Below are 18,487 nucleotides of genomic sequence, written 5' to 3' on the forward strand. Positions count from 1 at the left end.
CAGAAATACTATAAGTACGATAGTGGGCATATCCTAAAGTAGGTATATTAGCCATGCAGAACAAAAGCTGGTGAACCCTCTGGAAAGAGAAGGCAGGGATGTACTTACCTTGGAGCTGATTGAGGGGTCCGGTCTCTCACTCCCAAATTCTTTGCTGTGTTCTGAACTCTTGCTCCCTGAAGTCAGGAAAATCACTTTTAGCTCTATACTGTATTACTATTTATTTAAATATCATTAATATCTGAATGTAGAATACTTATTCCAACAATATATTTAACATCAAGAGAGACTGTATAAGGACTAAGAGAAATCACCACCTGAACATCTTTGAAATTAATGCTTTTAAGAATCAAAATATGGCATGAAGGTGTTGTAAGGCTGCGCATAGTGGTATACACGTGTATTCCCAGTGATTCAGGAGGCTGAGCCAGGAGGATAGCAAGTTCAAGGTCAGCCTCAGCAATTTGCCAAGGATCTAAATAAATTAGGGAGACCTTGTTTCTAACTAAAAAATAACAAGAAGTGGGGGTATGCCTCAGTTGTAGATCCCTTGGGTTCAATTCCCAGTAGCAAAGGGGGGGGGGAGAAAATATGCTATGCTGTTCAAAATGATTAATAATTATTTCTAAAGACATCTGAATCATTCAAATAAGTTTAACAGCTTCCTGTTCAACATCCCATCTATGTCTTTATTCCTAGACACAATAATTAATAACTTCAAATGCTGAAAATAGGAAACAAACAAGGTAGAAATACCTGCTGTCCCACCACCTTCTTGGAATAGTCAGGCATCTGTTTTTCCTGAATAGTTGACTATTTTAAACTTAATAATATTTAGCAAGAAAATGCTTTCTGAAATAGTTCTAAAGCAATTCCTGGAAAAGCCATATCAATATGGATCTCTGAAGTTTAAGAATTTCATCTCAAAGTTTATAGTTTAAATACGATCTTCTTCTTTTCTTTGGTTTTGGGACCAGGGATTGAACCCAGGGGCACTCAACCACTAAGCTATCCCTAATACTTTTTGTGTATTTTATTTAGAGACAAGGTCTCACTGAGTTGCTTAGGGCCTTGCTAAGTTGCTGAAGCAGACTTTGAACTTGAGATCCTCCTGCCTCAGCCTCCTGAATTGCTGGGATTATAGGCATGTGCCATAGCACCAGACAAATATGATCTCCAGGAATAAAAAAGTTTCTAAAACTGGTCAAGTTCATGAATAAAGTTATAATTACTGTCCAGTTCCTAATGGAAATTAGTTACTATAGAGAACAAAACAGCAGAGTTTTTTTGGATGGGCATAGCTAAAGGAAGGGTGCTTAAGAAACTGCGAAATTGGAGCTGGGGTTGTGGCTCAGTGGTAGAGTGCTTGCCTAGCCCATGTAAGGCACTGGGTTGGATCCTCAGAACACATAAAAATAAATAAATAAAGGTAGTGTGTCTATCTACAACTAAAAATATACGTTAAAAAAAAAGAAACTGAAATGTTCTAGCTTCCAAATACTGAACTAAGTCAAGGGAAGAGAAAAAGGGAGAAAAAAAAAAACACCTAAAAAAAATTCTCTTAAGATGGACCTAATAAAAAGGCAAATAGGGAAACAGCGATGGTAGTGGTACTGGTGACAAAAGACAGGACGGATTAAAGAATTGCAATTAAGTAGCTAAAACTTTCCACTTTAAAGTGATTTTAGATTTAGAGAAAATTTATAAAAATAGAACAGAGATTTTTCTTCATGCTTCATCCTTTTTCTCCTAATGTTTACCCTTTACTTAATCACAGTACAATGATAAAAACCAGGAACTGTATTGGTTCAATACAATTAACTATATGGCAATCTGATTCCAGTTCCATATTTTCCCCAATTTCCTTTTCCAGAAACCAATCCTGGATCCCCTACTGCATTTTGTTTCATATCTGCTTTGTCCCCCTGACAGTTCCTTAATATCTCCTTGTGACCTTAATTAACAGGCTTGTCATTATTTTGTAGACTGTCTCCATTTATGTTTATCTGATGTCTTCTCATGATTAGGTAGAGAAAAATAATTTTTAAAAAAATAATAAAATCACAGAAGTGATGTTGTGCCCTTCTCTGTGCATTATATTTGGGGACATATGATGCCAATAGATCTTAATACCTGGAACATTAACTTTGATCACTTGACTTAAGGGGCATCTGCCTTATTTTCCCACTGCAACATTCCCACCTTGCCTTCTCAGACTTAACAAAGACTCCGGGAAAGAGGATATGAGACTTTGCAAACATCCTTCTTCTCTTTGAACTTTCACTCACTATTTTAGCCTCCACTGGTATTTTTTTTGTCTGCAACAAAATTAGTGCAGTGCTTATGAACTGGGATTCTGTAAAGAAGGATTATTTTCCCCAAATTATTTAATTATTCAATTATATATTTAACTCAGCATGGACTTGGATATATTGGTTTTACTGTATGAGATATCCAATATTTTTATTAATTTTTTTTTACTCAAAGCATTCTAGTTTTGACTAATGGGGGCTCTTTCTGGTTGCTTCTTGTACCCTTTTGATATACACTCATTATGTTTTAATTTTAGTGTGTCTTTATTTTCTGCACCTCAAGATATTCTAGGTTCATTTTCTCTGTCTCAGTTGGTAATGCATCACTTCTCCAAGGGCCTTGGCTCTTTTCATTGGAATACAGTATTTAGAAACCAGAATTTGTATACAGGATGTGCTCATTACTGTTGATGATACAACTACTTCTAGGGCTTTCCAGAGGACGGGGCTTATTTATTAACACAAACATACTTGAACACCACATTCATTCCTACATCTGTTTGTGTCTGTGTGTGTTGTGTGTATGGACCCATTAGTCATACTGATATTGCTAATTCCAACCTAGTACCACAGGGTTCATTGTAGATTCCAGCCTTCACCCTTTCCTGATATATGACTTCTTTTTCAGTCACTGAGGGTCTGACTTCTCATTACTTATGACATCTTTACTTATTTGTTCAATCCTAGTGTACACATAAATTGGTTTATGAATTTTTAAGTCATATCCATGTGAAAAACAGATTCACTAACAAGACCCCAGTATTCACATTTAATTCTTTGTCTATAGTGTCATAATATTCCATTAAGCAGTGAATAGAAAGATTTGCTTTCTTTAAATGTGATGCTCATCATGCTGAATACATCATGTGGCATGTTTTACCTTGAACCCATCTATATAATTCTTCATATATTCAACTTGGATTCTTACACACTCACTCATGTTGCTCCCTTTGCCTAAATGCTCTCCCTAATACTCTTTGCTCTGTCTGCATTACATTTTTCTCTGAGATGTAAAAAAAAATCACCTTCATTTGCTAATAACAGGTTATTCAGTAAATCACTTAATGCTTTGAGTGCATTAAGTCTATCGATTTATAGAATTCTCATTACAACACTATGAGGCAAGTGCTATTAATATTCCTGTTATAATAGTGAAAAAATTAAGAAATAAAGAAACTAAAACTCTTGTCCCAAATCACAGGATAACAAACAATGGAGGTGAGACTCCAACTGAGGCGGCTTGGCTCAAGAATCTGTGCTCTTAGCCATGATCAAATATTCATCTTGTGTGAGATGCCTTTTCCAATCTTCCCAGCTACAACCATTACTGAACAAACCTCATTTAGCACTAACTTTATACTAGGTATTATTCTAGGAAACTCTGATACCATAATGAATAAGTCTCAGTTTCCCAATTATTGAGGGACCATGCTCCCTGTTCTGTATCCTGAAAGACTGAGGTTTTACACTTGCATGTGGGTCGCTGTATCCTGGCAATTTGCCTACATATTACACTATGAGACTAGGCCAGGACTTTATCACACCCAAGTCTTTTCTTGGTGACTAGTAGGATCCTTGATACCAAAGGTATGAAGACAGAATATGTTGGAATCCCAGCTTTTACTAAAAAGATCAAAAACAATTTTTGCATAGGCTTCCTAAAAGGACATTTGGTATGCATATTTTCTAGCATGGAAAACTTTAATAAGTTTATAATGAAAATAAAATTTTAGACCTCAATATTTTCAGATCACCTGGTTATATAAAAGAGCTGCTTATGGTTATCATAAATATTATCAAAAAGTACAAGTTATATGGTCACTTTCCCTTCTATCTTGTATCCTTTCTTCAAACTCAAGCAACAAATTAAAATACCATGTGTACAAAATATACACATGAAAATAATACTGAAACTATAAATAAGAATAAATCATGTCAAAAAGTTCATTTCTAGAAAGAAACTGAAGATCTTAGCTTATTCATTATATTGTTTATTATGTATTGCAAAATTTCAATATATAGCTAACAAACTATTATATCTTAAAATATAAAAATTCGAATTGATAATGAAATAATTCAAATATTTCAAGTTAGAGTAAAGATAAAAACTTTTCTAACCTCTCTATCTCTGAAAAGTTGAGTCTAAATGGCTAAATATTTTTCTCTGAGGTTGGAAAGCAAAAAGGACAGAAAATCCAAGTTCTAGCCTTGATTTAGATTTGTATTCTAACTGCTCAGATTCTAAGTGTGTAAGAATTGGCTTGGAGACTGGATCCCGGCCAATAAACCCACCATGTACTTTGGCTGAATACTGAAAAGAAGATTGGCCTCAGAAAGAATGCTATAGAAACATCTGCTTGCTTTCCCTAAAAGAGAGCCCCAGGCTCTAAGATCTTCCACAAAGAAGTTTTAAATCAGTTATTTGGGATGCATAACTTGGTGCTGAGGAATCAGCAAAAAAAGGAAGAAAGTATTCTAAATGTATTTATTTTAAAAAATAAGGAGCAGGAAAGAGTGATAAATACCAGAAAAATAATGCAGCTCAGAAATCAATAAAGACATTACAAGACACTGCATGACTTTTCAGTATTTTAAATGATATTCCAGATATCATGTATTAATACTGTATAAATATACCATGTGTTAAAGAGCTGTGCACCATGAAATGAGTTATCAGGCTTATAAAACATTGTCTTTACTTTATCTCTATTTCCATTTTCAGTTTTAGGAAGTTAAAGATATTAGAATCATGGCTATTCATTTCCACAATGTAGGAATGTATATGTAGTGACTTAACCTCCGTAGTGGAATATTCTAAAGAAAGATAGATTCTTGCCATATGTCACAATTTTTGAGATGGCTCTTCCAAGTTCTCCTAGAAATTTACTCTAAGAGCGACATAATAAAATAAAATTAGCGATGCAAATACAATTCTGATGTGACTAATCATAAGTTTATTTTGATTTACTTTTTAAAGGATAATTTGCATATCTGCTCTCCAAAAATTCTTCCTGAGCCCTCTGGCAATTTGCATCTGTGTTTGTCCTTTGCCAGCTGGACAACAGTTTATCCCATACTTCTGGTAGACCTAACCTTTACTTAGTAAATCCTTTGACCTTCTAAGATCTTGGTTGTCAATCTTCAGTTCTTGGGTTCTTACCCAGAAGTGTCATGTATATGCCCTCACTGTACCTGATCTCTACAATGCAGGTGCCAGCTCAGTGGTAATCTTTTGTTGATTTTTTTCATTGGCTTGGTTGACATTCTGTACTGTAATCTTGGGAGCAAGCCCAGAGGGATTTATGTGTCTGCTTAGGAGTTATACACTAAATCTTTGGTAAATACAAGCAGTTATAATTGCAAATGCATACCTTAAGAATTAATCACTCACTATCACTGGACAACTCGAACCAAAGCAGCAAATAAAGAGATTTGCTATTGTAGTAGCTTAAAAGTGATAGAAAAATGTAAAAAAAAATAGTATCTTTTGATTTTTTGTCATTCTGTAGGTTGTCTTTTCTTATAGATTAAGCTTATTTCCTAATTAGTAAATTGAAATTAGTCCATTTTTTATTTTGATTTTTTAAAAGAATTTTACAAGTTAAAAACTAAGCTACTACTCTTTAAAAAAAAAGCTATTGGGTGATGGCATACAAAGTTCATTCTATTAATTCAGAGAGTACATTCTCAACTATGAATATTCCAGTGACCTAAACACAGCCCAAAGGCAGTTTATTTATTCTCTAAAGCAAAATTTAAAGTCAGCACTTTATCCTTGAAATAAAACATATACTTCTCAGCATAGCATGGAAGTCTGAGAGATCACCAGAAGTATGTAATAAGTAAGCAGATTGCTCAATTTTTTTCCATCTTTTTTCTTGCCTGTCCCTCTCTCAATCCATTCCTCAAGATTTACTAAATCACGTAACAACTTCCAGAAAATTCCAAATGTCCTTTATCTTGTCCCTTACACAAGCCCCTAGTCCATTCCTGTCCTAATTTACATAGCCAATTCCCTTTACTCCTTGAGATTACTGCATAGACCCCTTTTTTTCCAGGGTTGTCCAAAATTCTTGGAGAACACTTACCTAAGAGTCTGTATCAAGTTCTCATTCCACGGGATTGCTTCTCACCCACAACTTACCTTACCAAGTCATGTGTCTGGAAAAGTGCCCTACACATCAAGGCACCAGTCAGATACCTGACCTGATGAATGAACAAAGGAACCTTCAAACACAGGGAGTTCCAAAACTTCCCTAAACAGGCATTAGACTCACCTGCTTCCGCATCACATCTGTAGCCTGCATAATGTAGCGAGGAGGCAGCCCATGGCTCCTGGCTAGAATGATGGCTTGCTCCAGTGTCACACTCAGGGTGCACCTGTGTGCCAAGGCAAGAGGAAGTAAGAACTCACTGGTTTCTAAAACATTCTTCCAGATAGTGTGAACTATTGATTACAAGGTCGGAAATCCACCAAAATCAAAGTGCTAGACAATGAACCACTGATTTCTCTATCCAGATTACCTGAAAAAAGGTTATAGAGTCACAATTAAGAATTTAAAATTGAAACGAACCTATAATGAGTTGTTTGTAAAAAGAGCTCCTCCAAAGGAAATTAAATAACTTTTATAATTAACTATTATTTTTATTGATATTTTATGCAACTTAGAAGAAATGAATTTGTAATGTTTATCATTCATGTCTACATATTGATACTTACTGCATTTTAACACATGCACAAATATCTTAGAAAAATAAGCAGTGAAATTCACTGTTTCACTAAGGTCAAGTTTTGATTTTAAAAAATTGTTTTTTGGACCCAATCTAAAACATTATTTGTAAAAGTTTTAAAAGAAATTTAAATTAGTTATATGGAAATATAATGCAAGAATAGCCCTGAGAAATGTGTCCTAACCAGAAGTGAGGGGACTGGTCAGTCTTTGTTCTTTTCTTTCCACTTAAGCTTTCTTTTATAGCTTTCCACCTTTTCTCCACAGCACCCATTAAAGCCCAGAATTTAGTTGTTAGTATTTTCAGATACTGGCCTCTGGATTGTTTACGGATATTTTTGCACACACTTTCAAAAAAAAAAAATGCTCTTTGAGATGTTTTTCCTAAAATTTGTATTAGTGGATTTTACTTCCTTTCTTGACTTGTTGATAGTTTGATTACAGTCTTTTCTCCACTCTGGCACTGACCCTTGTATGGTTTGGTGTCCTACTCATGTATTTTTCCAGATCAGTCCAGTATTTTCTTCTATAAATAACAGTAATAAGCAACAAATAGCAGTGAAATTGCTTCTGAGTGAGGAATATCTAACTCCTGATCCTTGGTTATGAGGCTGTAACACAAAAAGTCCAATACATTTGGTAGATTTTGATACTGATGAGTTGAGAAAAAGAGGGATTTAAAACATTACTGTTTAAATACTAGAATCTGACAAAATATGAAAAAAAAATATATATATATATGAAGAAACAATGTTAAGTTTATTGATTGCTCAATGACTTGAAGGGCATCATTCCTCATTACCATTACGGAGAATTCTTTGGAAAACCTTAAATAATGAACTTCTTGTTGTACACGATGTTCACGAATATTTAGTGTATGAGTCTTATAGGAATGCATGTTGTTTTCTGTGCACATTCTGCAGAAGAATCCATGCCGATGAAGGCCAAGCAGAGTAACTGACAGTTCAAGTTTAAGAAATCAATTTTCTACAAAGCATTTAATTGCCTGTCTACTCAACAGACCGTAACCTTTTTCTCCTCTGTAAGGTCTCCTCTACTTCAACTTTAAATCTTTATTGATCCTAACATTTTAATCAATAATGCTCATTACACCAGCTGAATGACACTAAGGAAAAAAAATCTTTACCTTTTTCTAATCATACTGAAACATGTCTGTGCTTTCCTGGAAAAACATGACTCCCCCTACTCTACTTATGACAAACACTTACACACTATGAGGGTATTTTAACAGGCAGCCTATAATTTTTTATCCATTTTCTTAATCCTTTCAAACTGACCTATTCCTCCCTTCCTCAAGCTGCAGTAAACAGCAGTACAGCAGCAAATTATCTGCCAGAGACTAAAAAGATTTTACTACGATCAGAAAATCAATATGGCCAGTAACATGGTCCTTGACAGGGTACCTCAAAGTGTCACTGCTTTAGAACCAAAGCACATCACCTCCCAGAAAAAATCCACCATCAAATGGATACATATATTTTCCTTCCAAAATATCCAAAATGAATAGCTGCACCTACATTTGTCCTTTCATATTAAATACTGTGTATATCCAATTAGGTCCCAAGATTGTCTTGAAGTTTTTAAAAATATGTGAAAGTGACAAAGATGTAAATGTTGGAAATATTTTCTGTATTTGATTCAGGATTGCCTAGTATTTCCACTCACAGCATCACAAATATTCTATCATCTTAAATTAAGCACACAAATAAAAGCCTAGCAGTAATCCACAACTTTGCTGTCAATAGATCATTATTTGCCCCATAACCTTTTACCTTCTTTCAACTGTATCCATCTGAATGCCTAGAAGAAGAAAAAAAATCGGCATTTGCAAGACATATTTTGATTCTGGTGTTCTCTAAAAGCCTCTAGATCCAGAAAATGGCACATGGCTTTTCAATGGCACTGAAATGTATACTCAAGAGTCTGGTTTTATAAGGCATCATTTGATTTTATAGGTTCTTTAAATTACCAGAGTCTGATCTAGTAACCTTGGGCAAGAGTGTGAAAGGAACATTATTAAGGCCAGGAACTCTAAGCAAATCCCATTCAATACGAAGTTTGTTACCTGAATAGTCAATTTCCTTTCTATTATTATCCCTAGTTTCATATTAGACAGTTAAATTAAAATTCAAGTAAAGTTATATTTTTATATCATCTGGAAAACATGGACCTTCAAAACTTTCAGCTCCCTCTAGCTGCTATGTCAGTAAAAATTTTTGGACAACTCCTTTCCTAGACGTTGCAAAAATAATAGAATAAATGTCACAGACTAGCATTTATTCTTCCTAAAAAGACATACATATTCACTGAGAAAAGTTTTCCCATAATGTCCGTAATAAGACATTCTAAGTACTGGCTCTGCCCTGCACTTGTGAGGAAGCGCACTTGATGGAATGATAAAATTGCACAGAAATTGTTCATTTCCCCACAGAAAGGAAAAGAAAAGAGTCAATGTATCTGTGCTTCTCATAAATATATTTTCTTGACATATTTCATATTGAGAATAGAGCCCAAATCACTCAGAGTTAACATAGTTCAATGATAGATGAAACCTAGAGTTAATGGGTCCAATTAAATGTAAGACACCTCAATTCAGCAATTCTATGAAAGAACAACAAAGAAGTACTTTCTTATTCATTTAACAATTTATATATATATATATATATATATATATATATATATATAAAATTTATGTCTGTGTGTATATATATTTTGTGTATTTACTTTCCTGATAAAACATAACATATACACACACATTTAATATATATTTTATATATATATTTTCTCCCCCTTGGGCCTACTTTGTACCTACAAATACCATTAGGTGCTGGCAGAAGTGAATTCACAGCAAAGCTAAAAATGCTTGGTTTTTAGAGCCCCTTACTTGCACAGATCTTTTTTCAAAGTTCTTGTAGGGGCCTTGAAGTATACTCTCAGTCACATGCGAAATTTGCAAAAGCAAAATGATTTAACTGCAAGGTTATAATTGCTGTCTTCTTTGCATCCTAGCATCTTTCTGTCCTGATGTGTAGTGTTTAAATGGCTCTTGGTTATTTCTGGAACTGAGCTAAGAGAAGTTGAGTTAGGGATGCACTGAGGATAGGTTTATTGGGGCTTATTTATGTGATTTATAGTTACTTCTGTTTATAGTTAGGTTATTGCGTCCTGGTGTAGGAATGGCTTCCAAAACACTCCCACTGCTCACTACACAAAGTCATCCCATTTAAAAGAGAAATATAGGGTCAGAGGTTTTGCCTATGTACTAGGGCCCCCAGGACTACGAAGTATGTGTGGTGGAGAAGAAGCAGGTTGGAAATGCATAAAGCCAGAAACTATTCTCTGCAATAATCTTTCAAACATTATGGCTCAAATGCTAAAGAACTTCAGAGATTTTTCTTTTAAAAAATTTTTTTTGTAGTTGCATATGGATAGCATGCCTTTATTTTATTTGTTGATTTTTATGCAGTGCCAAGGATCGAACGCAGTGTCTCACACATACTAGGCCAGAGCTCTGCCACTGAGCTACAACCCAGCACCAGATTTTTATTTTTGTATTTCACCATAATTTAAAATTTACAAGACATTAGCAATAATGCATTTTGATGTTGAAAGGCTTTCTAAATTCTCAGTAATTTAAATTCAATCATCCATGCTAGTAAAAAGAATAATTTTCTATTCTCTTCATAGAAAATTATAGGACAAAATGGTTATGAGAGTCAATCAGAAACAATGTTACTAAAAATTGTGGGAGGAAAAAGGATAGGAGTGGGTCAGGCAATAAAATAATAAAATATTATTTTTCTAGATTTTGTAATGATTATACTTACAATGCTTATATTTAAACTTTACAGTGCAGTTTTTTTCTAGCATTCTGAGTAAATATTAATTTTCATTTCTACTCTGTTTGATAACTTTCTATTCTTTTTCTTAAAGAGGACACTTAATTTTAGACCCCCAACATCTCCATTATTCCAGTGAGTCTGCGGTATAACAATGAACAAAGTCAAGTTCCATTCCTTTTGGTAATCAAACTTTAGTAAGACAAAAGAAAACAAAGAAGCCAACAGTATCAGATGGGAATAATTTATCCAGAAAATAATTTTATAGCAGACGATAGACTATAAAGTAAAATGGCACTAATAGAGTGTGGGACGGCAGAGGGAGGTGCTGTTTTGGGGAAAACGAATTCAAGAAGAATAAATGCAAAGCTCTAAGGTTAATACCTATTTGGTCTCCTCATAAATAAGCATGATGCTCTCTATACACTAGTGAACATACAAAGACAAAGGCAATGAGGTTAGGGAAACAGCCTAGGCCCAAACATGCAGGTCTTGGGGGTCAGAGTTTAGCATAAGTGGGCTTCTTATTTACTTCTTTGGTTGACATGGAAAGAATTGCAATATTCACATTATGGGATATAAAAAAACAACTTGTTAAGCAAATTTTCAGACTGATTCAGTGTCTAACCTTAACATCATGTCAATACCGAATTCCAGACATCTTCAATTGCTATCCAATGGCAACATTTGCAAAATCAAAGCTCTTCATTCTGATGCTTAAGGTTTCCTACCAACTGACCAACCATCCTCCACCCCAAATCCCTGGATAGCATGCTTACTCCAACCAACCCATAACTTCTGTTTGTAGCCTATATCTTGGCACCATTACAGAAAACTTGCTCCAATCTGGAACGTTTGTCCAATTTTATTTGTCTTTCACTACTTTCAAAATATCTTGTAGTGTCTTCCCAAATATAGAATGGCAGTTGGCAATAGGAGTCTCACATTCAGAGGCCCTGGGAGGTTGGGAAAATCTTGTGGGGTCCTGGACAATTAATTCTACTCTCTCAATTTCCATTCCTCATCTATAAGAAGAAAACAGGCGCACTATCTTTATAAAGTCTGTGAGGAAGACATGTAGCGCTGTGTGTGGTCACTCAGCACTACCTATAGTGAGTCCATTTCTATCTCTCTTTGCTACTAAATGATATAACATAAGCCTCCTCATTATGGGCATTATTTTGAAAATCTGAGGAACATGAGCTTTTGTAAATTCCATTTTCACAAGTCTCATCATATTTAACTATTTTTAAAAAGTTTATACTCTTTATTTTAAAAAAAAAGGTGCTCATTAAAGGCAACTTGAAGTAAATTATGATAGGATTATGATGATTTCATAAAACTAATGACAAACTGCCACTAACATCTTTTCTATAAACTGACATTCAGTTAGAGTTCACCCAACCATAATCTGGTACTTGCTGATAGAACTGATGAAATTATTTGTGACTTTTTTGTTCATGAGTTTATCTCAATTGATGTTAGACATCAGGTCTAAACTTTATATGCCCAACTGTAGATGCAGAGGAAAGGGTCAGGAAAAGCATGTGAAATTGTCTCCTGTTTACCAGATGTGAGGGGTAAAAATGATGAAGGTACACTCTCCCACTCCTGTCTCTCCTCAACTAAGCCTCACTAGTGAGACAAACCTTAGTTTCCTAAATTGGCTTACAAGCAAAGTATTCTCCTACAACCATTTACTAATGCATACCTACTATACTATATTTGTTCAATTTGTAAGACTTCACATCTTACTTGAAGCAACTTTTTATATATGTTAATCTTCCCTCTTATGAAAATTCATGACATTTTTGTAATATTCTCAAAAAGTAAGGACCTTCTACATACTTGTGATTTACCATGATCACATACCAAAATATCATTACAATTCTGACTATATTCTGAGACCTCCAGAGGTCTACTGACTCATGTGATGTTGATCCAAATTGCAATATCCCAAGGGTTGAAATGCATTAAACAGTACACTTGGGGAGATGCAGTACCTCTTTTGGGCCAAAGGGTGATGCAGAACTCACATCAAAACTGACAGGAACCAGAACAATGTGAGGGTAATGGCTTTGAATTTTGTTTTCCTCCAGTGGATTTATTTGCAGGACCTGTGATGCTTTACTTGGTAGCTAATCATCACAGTGCTATCTCTTGGGGGCAATCACAAAGGATTTTATTACTAGTGGAGGAGGGTTATTCTGGTTCTTGTTATAACCTGGCGCATTAAAACATGAAAAACTTGAGTGATGATGATCTCTAAATTTGTAGCCACAATTTGTCATAAACTGATATTATACAGATGTTGAGGTGAAAAAAAAACTTTCTGAAGTAACTAAAGGTAGAAAATGCAACCTTCAATAAAAATTGCTTTGTTTATTTATTTCCCCACGTTCAGAAAATCTACAGTGGGACTGAACATTAGTTTGAAATTTCAATTGTTTGTCTCAATAAGGTTACATACTTGGCTGCCACTAAAAATTATTCTTTAAAAAAAGTCTATTGCAATCACTGTGTTTACAGATATGTATTGATAATTCAAAAATTACCTGAGCAGCAATTTAACTATTTTGAGCATTAATGATGTAATTGAATCACTTGGATAAATGTGATATTTTTGGCATCTATTTAGTATTAGCAGACTAACCTACTGTTAGAAAAACATGGCATTTGGGGGCCCTGGGTTCAATCCCCAGTGCCGAAAATAATTATTAATAATAAAAAATATGATATTTGATAAACTACACATATTCAAAGTCTAAAAGGCACATGTAAGGGTTTTCTGAGTTGAAGGGATCATGTAGTTCTGACTACGGAAATGCACTAGACACAAAGGGCCCCTAACAATCGAGAAAAACTGGTTAATCAAGAAACCCAAATTCACCCCTTGCACCAATAAATAGGTTAATTTGATTTTGTACTTGGCAATATAAATAAACATTTGCAATCAGTGAGTTCTGCCCTGATGTAAGATTCCCTCATTACTCACAAGCTGATTTGGAGTTTGGGCTCTGTACTTTCACATGTGCTGCCTCATTTCCACCACCCTTTAGAACTAGAGTGCTGCTTTTCAGTGACAGAAATGAGAGGGAGAATATTCCCTTAGGGCACACCCTGCAGAGCCTATGTAGAAGGACAGCCTGAGAAACTCATCATTTTGATAATATCCTTCACATGAATTATGTCTTTATATAGCTATTAGTTTTATATTTAGAATCTTATAGATCCAGACTTTAGAACATGAAATTGTTTCCCCCCACTCTGAGAATCTTCTTTATTTCTCCTTTAATTAAAAGTCCTTTAATTATCTTTGTTCAAGTGAGTATTGTGAACAAGTTATTAGGAATCTAATCAACTGTGGTTCTCTGTGATACTTTACTCAGTTGATGCTACCTGAGCAGCATTCAAATTTTGGAGAAGAATGATGACTACCTATTTCAACATCAGGAAAAGGATGGGGGTGTAATAAGCTGGATGTCCACAGCTCTCCCTGCTCTTAGACACCACTCTTTGAAACACAGATGCTTCTCATGACAGAGGCAAGGGAATCACGATTGATTTTACTCATCCCAGGACACCATCTGAACTTCTGTCCTGGGAAGTATAAGGCAGATTAGTTCCAGTGATTTTTTTTTCAAGCCAAACATACATTTCTACCTATTGGAAAAATTTAAATGATTCTTCTCAGTTTCTAAATGCATTTAGCTATTTCTGTGGTCCCATTTTATTTTTTATTCAGCTAAAAAAAAGCATCTGTATGAAATAGATGTGTTAGAGATTCATTGGCCTTGAGAAAAAAAAGAGAAATGAGACACAGAAATTATTTAATTCATTAAAGGTGCACTGCACAGGGATTTTAAGTGACCTCAGCCTTTCTATTTTTATAAAACATTCCCAGAATGGGTGTGGTCAGGATTAAAATGATTGCTTTCCATTGCTTTGTCTAGCATTTTTTGATAACCCATTTATGTTTCACCTCTTGAGTAAGGAATTTTATAAATGCCCAAGTTACTGAATTAAACTCGTCCATTACAAGAGATTAATGTGTGTGGTCCTGTGTGTAAATGGATCTATTTCAGTACACTTCAGACTTACTGATTTCACATTGTTACAGTCCCTCAAATCTCTTTAACTGCGCTGCACATACCAATCTCTTGCTTCTGCTGGTATAACCTCCTGAAGGAAATATCCTGTGTAGGATACTGGGATTGCTAACAGCTGACCCTGAGCAAGTTACTCAAACTCTTCAATAATGTTTTCTCCTCTACAAAATTGAGTTTAATAATAGTATATACCTCAGATGCTGTTTCCAGGATCACATTGAAATAACTCATGTTCACTACTTAGCACAGAGTATGTAGCATGCAGTATATTCTCAACAAGTCAGTGATTTTTTATTAATACCACCACTACCACCAACAGGCTGAACTAGTCTGTGTATTGCTCACAGCCTTACATCCTACAATACTTCCTGGGACTCAGTAAACATTCAATATATTGAAAAGGTTACATGAATTCCTACCTAATATGTGCCAATGGTATTATATGTATATGCCTTAAGTGAAGCTAGCCAATCCCTAAAAAACAAATGCCAAATGTCTTCTTTGATATAAGGAGAGTAACTAAGAACAGAGTAGGGTCGAAGAGCATGAGAAGAAGATTAACATTAAACAGGGATGAGAGGTGGGAGGGAAAGGGAGAGAGAAGGGAAACTGCATGGAAATGGAAGGAGACCCTCAGAGTTATACAAAAGTACATACAAGAGGAAGTGAGGGGAAAGGGAAAAATAATACAAGGGGGACAAATGAATGCCAGTTGAGGGGGCAGAGAGAGAAGAGGGGAGGGGAGGGGAGGGGAGGGGGGATAGTAGAGGATAGGAAAGGCAGCAGAACACAACAGACACTAGTATGGCAATATGTAAATCAATGGATGTGTAACTGATGTGATTCTGCAATCTGTATATGGGCTAAAAATGGGAGCTCATAACCCACTTGAATCAAAGTGTGAAATATGATATATCAAGAACTATGTAATGTTTTGAACAGCCAACAATAAAAAATTAAAAAAAAAAAGACAAGAACAAACAAATGCTAAAACACCTGAATCTTTTCAAGTCCTAAATATCTGTCTTTATTCTAACACATGCTCTTGGTTTTTCACCCTAGGAAAGAAAATGTCCTAACCTTGAATTCAAGAGGAGCTGTTCTGCTGCTTTTTGATGATTTCCTATGAGTTATCAAAGGAGGATTCTAAATACAGCTATATCAGGGCCTGGGGTTTTGTGGATTCTATTTCTTATAAATCAGAAAAGTAAACTCTTGTATTTTAATTTTCCTCCCTTTCATCCTATGGTGACCCTAAAGAGTGATTTTGTAATAATTCTTACTGGGCTTCCTCTGTTTTAGTAAGTATGATGTACTCATTTTAAGCAGATGCTTTTTGTGGGCTGGGGAATGCAGCTCAGTGGTAGAGTGCTAGTCTGGCATGTGCCAGGCTTTGGGTTCAATCCCAAGGTTCTCAAAAATAAAAAATAAAGTTAGATGTGTTCCATATTTCTAACTCTTCAATGACAAGATGGGTTCACTGCCAAAAACATATATTTAGACTGAACAACCAGAGTGCTCACCAGTGCTAAATCCTGTAGGAGATGCACCCACATACAATGCACGCTGCTCAATGAATGTTTATCCCATTTTTGTGTGGAAAAAAACATTTATTCCCATTTCACCCATACATCTCTGAGAGACCAGGTGAGGCACTAACTTCCTTGTATAAACATGGAGTAAATGGCAGGATTCAAAAACCATTCTCTTATTCAAAATCCGGGGCTCTTTGCAGGACACAAAATTCGCATCACGTAGATGAATACATTTAGAGAATCCTGGTTCCCTACATCCATAATTCAACAATCACAATCTTGATCCCAGCATTTGTATTTTAAATGCATTGTTTTGGCAGAGTCAAATTCAGGCAGCTCAAATTAATGTGTCATTCTAAAATGTGTTCATGATTAAAAAGGAACTAGATTTGCAGCATGCTAAGTATTTTGATGCATGCTAACTAAATATATCGATTGTAAAGCGATCGAGTAGTAAAAATGAATGGAGAATGTGTTCCTTTTTCACTACAGATTTGCATTTTTCTATACAAAATGCACTGTTCTGTGCAAAGGTGTTCAATCCTGCAATGATCACATTTATTCTAGCTTCTAATTACTTTTAACTACGGGTTGCACAGAGTGCCATTGTGGAAAGTCTATTGACAACTAGGATGAAGCACCTGACTGAAGAAACCAAAGCTTTCATGGTGCACAGTTATATTTTCCCTGCTCCCTTTATAACCTTGCACCGAGCAGAAATGTACACCTGAGGGCTAATGCAGTATATTAGGCACTCATCAATCCCCAAATGGCTGTTGTCATTCTCCACGGGCAGAACCCTGCAAAATTAATATGGAAAGGCCAGCTGCTGACCTATTGATCTCTCCCACCTTATTCAGCCTTAGCAATGCCTTGGTGACAAATGAAAAGCTTGAGAAAATTGCCACAAGTCAACAGGGATTTCAAAAACCCAGTGCTTATGTTCTTGTTCCCCGGTAACTGAGAAGCACTTTTCCGAAGCAAACAAAAACTGTGTGTGTGTATGTGTGTGTGTGTGTGTGTGTGTGTGTGTGTGTGTAAAAGAGCAGTCTATTTGTTTCATCAATGAATTATCATATCTTACACATACACACAATAAAACATTAAATATTTACACTCTCCCTTTAAGAAAATTTGAATGACTGTACAGTAGTAGCTATAAGCCAAAACCCAGTAATCACTCAGGCAAATTTTCAGTATAATTTATAGGAACAATCTCTGGATATCTGTTGATGCTATCAGCATTATGAATTCTTTGACTCTTATCAAACAGTCCCAATGAAATCTTCCCAAGACTGTACTGGGTTCCCATGTTTTATAGTCTTGAGAGCCAAAAGGCAAGGGGTTAATATGTATTTAAAAATATTTAAAGAGAGAGGGGGAGGGGAGAGAGATATGGAAGGCAGAGAAAGGCCCCATGGAAAAGAACTGAACAGAATGCAAAAGTGATGGGTAACAGCTGGAGTGAGATCCTGGCGGCAGAAGCAGAGCTAAATTGAATACTCCACTCACTCCATCTATCTTAAGGCAAAAAAGCAATCGAGTTTAAGGGGCACATTTTCAGCACTGCACAGGGAATTAGCCATGAAATTCTCATTAAAGATAATGGGACTTTCTATTACAACTTTCAATACATTCTTCTGAAAGTTCTCCGCGTATATCTTCAAACCTAAGCTTAAAAACCAAATGCAAGGCAAAAACATTCCACAGCCCCTGTGCCTTTCTATCAAAGCACACTAAGGTGTGTTTCCTTTGACTTCACTTCTTTGTAAAGGCTAGCAGAGAGGTGACCGCTGACCTTTTGGGCTGGGTAATGGAGGTGCTTTCAGGCCCTTAGGAATAATAACCTAGAAGAGGGACTGGAATTTTATTTTGTTTTTAATATCCATTTTGCACATTTAGGGAAAACAATAACTTCAGTTTATTTATAACACATATTGA

The 18,487-nt window shown here is 35.4% G+C and overlaps 1 protein-coding gene across 1 annotated transcript in view; it reads right to left on the reverse strand.

Moving 5' to 3' along the window:
• Prex2 (phosphatidylinositol-3,4,5-trisphosphate dependent Rac exchange factor 2) overlaps window positions 1-18,487 on the reverse strand; it is a 271,955-nt gene that overhangs the window by 12,078 nt on the left and 241,390 nt on the right. The window contains exons 38-39 of the mRNA XM_015485816.2: window positions 6,590-6,692; window positions 109-176 (exon numbers count right to left, since the gene is read on the reverse strand). Coding sequence (XP_015341302.1) covers window positions 109-176; window positions 6,590-6,692 — 171 coding nt within the window. The remainder of the gene's footprint in view (window positions 1-108; window positions 177-6,589; window positions 6,693-18,487) is intronic.

Source organism: Marmota marmota, unplaced genomic scaffold, assembly GCF_001458135.2.
Source record: "Marmota marmota marmota unplaced genomic scaffold, marMar, whole genome shotgun sequence".
Lineage (NCBI taxonomy): Eukaryota > Metazoa > Chordata > Mammalia > Rodentia > Sciuridae > Marmota > Marmota marmota.